We start from the raw sequence: 7,135 nt of genomic DNA, 5'->3' as shown, positions 1-7,135 counted from the left end.
GGTCCCCCGTTGCGGGTCTCGCCCTCTGAGAGCTAAAGTCTGACTAAAATAAAATAAAATAAAATAAATTATAAACAAGCGTACCTGGAGCGGGCTGGGAGCCGAAACAGCCGCCCGGTCGTCGCCTCAGGCGGCGGGCGGCCCTCCATCACTCAGAGCCGCCCGGGCCCCACCCGCCTTCCCTAAGCAGAGGGGTGAGGGCCGGGTCCAGCGGCCTCCCCCCCATCCTCGGGCCTCTGGAGGGGGAGAAGCCTGGAGAGGTGGTTGCCTGAAGTGACTGAGTGCCCCAGCTTATCTATTAGGGCTTATTTATTGCCAGGTCCCATTCCTGTACCGAGCCTGGCTCTGCCTCGCCTTCTACTCGAGTCGCTTTCGATCTGCCGGGCTGCTGGTTGAAGCTTTCCCCAATAAAGTTAATTGACTTGGCATGTAAAGCACCTCAGAAGCTGCCTGAAGGAGATTACGTCCCGGGCTTGGGATGAGGAGCTCTTACAGTGCATTAGTGAAGACACGAGGCCGCCCAGCGCCGTTTGAACAAGGATGAAGTCGCATCTGCGCTTTGTGATGCTGGGGGCGGGGAAGCGCCAGCATGGCCAACATCTCACACGCCTTCCACCGGTCTTTATTTTTTACCTCCATCTTACGCAAGAGATGCGTGATTACTGAGGGCAACCCTGCCTCAGACCCCTTTGTCTCACTGGATATTTCACGAACTATGGTTAAAAACTGTTCCTTGTGAATTTTGTTCCAAGTGTAACATTTAATTAATGAAGGGCAGATGTTCTCAGCTTGGGAACTTCAAATCCCTGCCTGTATTTCCCTGAAACGAAGACCTGGCCCCATTTTTTTTTCAGGTGCCATTTTCAGTACAGCATCCTTATTTCTACTTGAGAAAAAAAGCAGCCTAGCCATTTAACCTCAGAGCTCAGCTGGGGCTGTTTGCAGTTAATCTACTTCCTTCAACTCCAAAAAAGTAACAATTAATTGTGCTCTTCCAGAACACCATAAATCTTTGTTATCTGGGAGATACCCCATTCATCTGGGAGCATACAATGAGCTCAGGGAGAAACCCTGGCCCTTTAATGGCTGAATAGCTCTTTAGAGTGAAGACTAGCTCGATCTGTCCTGTGCTTTACCAATCTAATCACAAAAGCACCGCTTTAGTAGACATTAATGTATGTATTTCCTCTACCTTGATATCGAAGGGTGCCAAGCATGATGAGTAGTCTCACAGACAGATGATTAATGGGAGACAGAGCTGAGAGCATGAAGTTGTTGTAAGGATACTCTCCTCGCTATAACTTTTCCGCTTTCTTCAGGTCTACAACAAGCGAAATACCGGGAACTGTAAGATAAGAGGGTACATGCTGATCCCTAGAGTTCCACTTCAAGGTCTTTCCAGCTGTTCACTGAAATAGTAAAGATTTAAAACTTTGTAGCTCTCCTACTCCTATGGCTGACCCCAAATACTTGGTTCCCTGATTACAAAGGACCCTTTGCTTGAGCCCAAGGCCACATCCTCAAAGCCTTCAACACCTGAGTTTCAGTTTGAGCATTTTGTACCAGCTGCTCCTGCTTCAGGGTGGGGAGACCTACTTCCAGGCACAGGCGCAGAGAGGCAGGACGGAATTGAGAGCAGACACTCCTACGTGCAGGAATCTGGCGGTTTGTTTTTATGTAACTGTCTGGTGCCTCTGTCTATTTGAAGCATTAGTTGTTTATGTTCTCCTTCAGCAAGCCAGAAGATAAGAGGGTTTGGTTTTTTTGTTTTTGTTTTTGTTTTTTTTTTGTGGGTTTTTTTTTAAGTTTAAAAGCAAACCTAAAGATTTTACAGAAGACTGCAGAAGTTAAGATTTTGTTCAACCTGCTATTTAAAAAATTATTTCTGCCCGAAGTTCCTACAGCAGGGATCCATTTGCCCTTTAAGATCCCCCATAAGATCCTCTGGGAGCAGCAATAGAGATGTAGGAGGAGAAAAATTGATTTTTCTCCCTCTTTCTTGTCCACAGAAGTGCTAGGAAGCAGAACAAAAAGGCCTCCAACCAGATGGAGATAATCCCTGCCACAGATGTTCCCCGCTTCCCACGTGAGCTTCCCAAACGGCTGGCTTTGGCTGCACGTTTTCAGCTGCTCGGCGCTCCTTACGGCTGGGATGACACAGGCAAGGCAGCCTAACACCGAAGGTTAAGATAACCCAAGGATGTATATTTACCAAACAGATCAGGTTAGGGACATGTCAGGTAGAGTACGTGAAACTAGCCTCACCCTACACTAGCTAACAAGCCTCTCTAACAAGCACAACCTGAACTCTCCCCTCTTTAATATTTAAAGAGAGAAACTAAAACTAACTTAAGTACACCAGGAACAACCCCAAAGCAACTTCAGACACAGTTGTGAGCACAGGTAACTCAACCGCAATCCCACATACACAAAGGGAGCACTTAGCGCCTCCATCTTCCTAATGAAACCAGTACCCCAAGCCTACCCCCCAAGTGTCTTATCCAGTTTTTGTAATGTAACCACCTTATGGGGGAGAAGGGAGATACGCTTCAAGGAGGGCAGAGCAGAGTAATTGGCTTTTATTGGTCCAATTAACATTAATAGGTCCCTTTAAGAAGGTGAAAAATCCCTCTAAAAGGAAAGGTTATGGGGAACCTGGTGAGGAAAGATGCAGTCACGCAGGTCTAGAAAGGGAATTGCTGATAGTTGGGCTTGTGTAATGGTACTCATGCCCCGTGGTCTCAGTGGCGAGGTGTGCTGGGCTATCTTTTTATTACCTCTGAAGGCCACAGCAGTGAAGGGCTTTGCATCATTTACCCAGCCCTTGTGCCAGTTCTTTATTGGTATTATGTTTTTCAGATGCTTCTCATTACAAGATGTTGTATTTTTACTCAACTATTGTCTGCGTTAGGTATCCTGCAACTGAGCTCTTTCATTGTAGTACGTTACACGCAATCCAACAGACAGGCTGCTGATATGGTTTCCTGGACCGCAGGCGCTTCACACCTACCTGGTGAAGCTGGACGGCTTTGCCGGTGGTACCCCTGCTAGCTCTGACTGAGCGCTGTGCCCTGCCTTAGCAGGCTTTGTGCAGGTCCTCGCTGAGAGGCAGGCAGCCTTGCAGCGTGAGCTACCAGGTAAAGATTACCTCCCCTTTGGAGACAGAGTTGTAGCTGAGGGACGTTCAATCACCTGGCTACGTTCTCAGAGCACATTTTTCAACACATCTTAGGAGAACTGGGGTGTAATACCACTTTCCTTTCTACTCTGTCTACTACTTAACATGATTTTCTTGGAGACTAACACTCATTTTCACTTGCCTCCAAAAATGGACACATTCTTTAAAGCAGGGGCCACTTCTCACCCCTCACTAACCACTAGGCTATGAACACGGTTTTATTTTGACTCTTTCTTGAATTCATTTATTGCAGGGTTATAGTTCCTGCAGAAATGGTGGAGATCATCTTCATTAGTAGACTAACGGATGAAGCGCTCCCAGAAAGCTCTTTGTATCACATCGCGCAGGGAACTTTGCAGTTTCTGGATCCTGAATGGGTTTCTGTGGGAAATACATGCCTAGGTGCTCGGCCCTGCCATGGTATTCCCAGGATACAAATTTGAATATCTGGGGAACGTCAAAGCCACACAGGAGAAGGCATTTGAGGAATTCATTTTTTAGGTGACAGCAAAGCAGAGACGGCTTAGTTTTTAGTATACAGTTTTTAGTCAGAGGTTTTAGTGTGCTTAACTTTAACATAACTCCCCCTTAGGTGAGTAATTTAGTTTGTTGTTTGGGTTTTTTTAAGTCTATAACCACTGCTTACATTCATTTGGGCTCTATTTTTGTGGTGAGATCAATTACAGTATAGCCTGTATTTGCCCCTGGGGTCCTTCCCCCTTCCAGAGGGCTTCCCTGCTGCCCTTTTGCAGGACCTCTATCAAATAACAGGGTTCTGCTCAGTTGGGTCTCTCTGCTCCTGTACTTGGGTTCAGGAAAATCACATCCTCTCCAGTTGCACTGTTGTGATGAATGGATGCAACTGTACGGTTTAACAGATAAATTTATTAGTCTGGTATCTGGAAGCAGCTTCATACATCTCTGTAATAGATCTGCAGATAACACTTGCATACTGATTTCAGAGAGACTTGAACTGCCCTTACATCTACACTGGTGTTCATTGTACGCTCTCGTATCAGCTATTAATAGTGTCATAATGACTAGTCTGAATAGATTTTTATCTTGTTCTTGTTTAGCCAGCTGTGAAAGGACGCTAGAGCTAGTTAGGCAAAATGAAATGAGAGTCTGTCAGAGACGGTGCCACCCAGAAGTCCTTACCCTCATCCTTCCCATCGTCTTATGCAGAAACTTATCCTCCCCCACTCTCTTCTTGTTGCTGCATGCCTCCCCGTTACCTATATTTGAGCTCCATTCAGTATAGTAACTGAAGTAATATTTATGCGATATTTTGTGTTATGCTATAAAGACATATGCAAATATGTATTCCAATTGTGTTCAAGTTGGGGAACTCTCAGGGTGGATCTAATTTGCCCTGTGATATCTATGCCCAGAGAACACTGTAATTTAATAGGCTTGTACCAATTGTAGCAATTTGGTTACACCAACTTCTTTTCCTAAGAAAGCAACCTGGAAAAACTTTTTTGAGCTAATTGCTCCTTGTTGTTCAATCCACCATCGCTCCTAGACTAAGCATAGATTGTAAACAGTCTGCGTCTGAGATGGTGAAGTCAGGGTGTTTGGTTTGAACTGGCAGTGTGTGCTATGAGCATGTCTTATCTTGGTTCATTCTTTCAATACATAATTCTTTCGAAAATTGTGTGTTTTTTAAATCAGTCTGCTTACTAAATGGTTTAAGTTAGTTTGGAACAAAGAGTAGCAAACGTTAAAAACCAAACGAGAAAGGATGAATGCAGCGTTTCACGTCTGGCTTTCAGTGCAATCCTTTGAAAAGAAAAGAAAATCCTTTCTTTTCTCTGCAGGACTTGGGTCTAGTCATCAGCTCTCCCAAACAGCAACTGTGTCCTATTACCTTTTTACTCTTGCAGCCGCTCATTCTTCTTCCAGCTCTTGGCATTCGCCTTTCAATTGAAGCAGAGTATCTGAGCGCTTCTTGCCCTGACCACACCAATGCACCAAGGAGGGAAAGAGAAACCATGTGGTTAGATAGATCCTTTGTGAGGAAAAGAAACAGCAAGAAAATTGTGTTGTCCTGAACATGGCTGGTTCCAGGTTTTCAATCAAAATGCTCCTTTGCAGGAACTGGAAATGGTTCTTCACAACTTGTTCTGTTGAAAGACAAAAAGGAGAGTAGAAATGCCATCTGCCCCTTGGAAGAGTAGAGAGAAAATTCACTGGGGGTCTCACCCTTTCCTTGCCAAAGTTGTTGCAGGTAGAAGGGATCCAATTCTTATTTGTTGGTAGGAGGCAGCTACTACAGCCATCATTTGTTTCTAGATTGACAACTTGGTTTACTTCTTCCTTGTGGTGTAAGTTGATTTTTGTAGAGAAGTAACTCAAGCTCACAATTTGAATGAGACCCTGTACCGCAGCTGGCTTGTAACACAGATGGCATAGCCCTCACTGAATAATGCCTAATTAATAATAATGTGTTCTCATTTTTAGTCATCTGCGACAAAGAACGTCAAGCCCCAGGGTCTGTTTTATACTGAGAAAAGTACCAATTTCACGGAACTAGGCAAGGTGTCAGTACGAATATAACTATTACCAATATGCCTTTACAAGCAATAGTAAGACTAACTCCTGGAGCTCACTTCTGCGAAAATTTGGGTTTGCGACTATAGGGGGGCTCATTCCCAAGAAGAATGACTCCCTGAGAAGTGGTTGGGTTTTTTTCTTTATCTTTAAATTCTAATAATTGTAGCTAAAAAAAAAAAAAAAGGATAAGTAGGTATTAGACTCCTCACCTTCTTTCATCTCTTCCTTGCTCTTTGCTGCAGTGAAGGTCCGTCTGCTTTGGACTCGTTTTAGAAATTTCTGAGTTATTTTAGTTTCCTTAATGTAGAGGTTTGCACTTGGAAGCAATTGATTCTGCAGTATGACTATTAATGTCCAATTAAATTTGATATACTGGTAAAATAGTTCACACTGGCCAGGAGCATAAAGATGGATCTCTTCAACTGTGTGACTGAGCAAATGAAATTGGCCCAAGGGTGGCAGCATAACATAAGAAATAAAATACAAAAGTATGAAGGGTTTCCTCAGTACAGTTTTTAGGCTGAGTCATCACTGCCAGAGAGTTATCCTTGTTCTTTGGGGGTGGGATTGTCTTTAAAACCAAAGCACCACACTTATCTTGCTATAAAATTGGAAAGAAAAACTTTATTTTTTGCTGTCAAGTGACCAGGCAAGGTCAGCACTTTGCACAAGATAGACCTTGTCTGATGGCCACCTGGTTAAGATCCTCTGCTAGGACTTGAAAGCAGTAAAGGTAACATGCATTAGGGATCTTGTGCTAAAAAGAGATGTTTTCTTAGATGTGAAGGCAAAATGGAATTTAGTGCCTGGAAGTCTCTAGGTGGAGTTACTGCAGATGAATAGACATAATTATACAGCTATAAAATTACTGCCTTTAAGAAGTAAGCTCTTTTCTATCTTAAAAAAAAAAACACATAAAATCCCATCCTGTTGAACTTTGTGGGGGTTTTGTATGTTCTGATAATATCCTGATTATACATCATTATACTGTCCTGGTTTCAGCCAGGATAGAGCTAATTTTCATTCTAGTCGCTGCCGTGTTTCAGATTTGGTATGAAAGGAATGTCGATAATGTGTATTGTATTAGTTATTGCTAGGTGATGTTTATACTAGTCAGGGACATTTTTCAGCTTCCCATAGAAGCTGAGAGGGACCATAGGCAGAATAAGCTGGCCAACGGGATATTTCATGCTGTAGACGTCATGCTTAGTATATAAATGGGGGCTGACCCGGGGGCAGGGATCCGCGGTCACTGCTTGGGATGGGCCAGGAAACCTATGTTGGGTGGTGAGAGCAACTTGTGTTGTATCACTTTATTTTGTGCATTCTTTTAACAATAGTAATAATAATGGTATTTTCCTTTTCCATTTTTGTTCTATTAAACTGTTGTTATCCAGCCTG

At 43.6% G+C, this 7,135-nt stretch overlaps 1 protein-coding gene across 1 annotated transcript in view; it reads right to left on the bottom strand.

Annotated features, from left to right (window-relative positions):
• LOC104286889 (histone H2A.Z) overlaps positions 1–639 on the bottom strand; it is a 3,480-nt gene extending 2,841 nt beyond the window's left edge. Inside the window, exon 1 of the mRNA XM_009885533.1 lies at positions 634–639. Coding sequence (XP_009883835.1) covers positions 634–639 — 6 coding nt within the window. The remainder of the gene's footprint in view (positions 1–633) is intronic.
• Between the last annotated feature and the right edge of the window lie 6,496 nt (positions 640–7,135).

This window comes from Charadrius vociferus, unplaced genomic scaffold (genome assembly GCF_000708025.1).
Source record: "Charadrius vociferus isolate BGI_N301 unplaced genomic scaffold, ASM70802v2 scaffold55, whole genome shotgun sequence".
Classification (NCBI taxonomy): Eukaryota; Metazoa; Chordata; class Aves; order Charadriiformes; family Charadriidae; genus Charadrius; species Charadrius vociferus.
The sequence above is the reverse complement of the archived record's forward strand: the minus strand, read 5'-3'. Positions and strand labels throughout refer to the sequence as shown.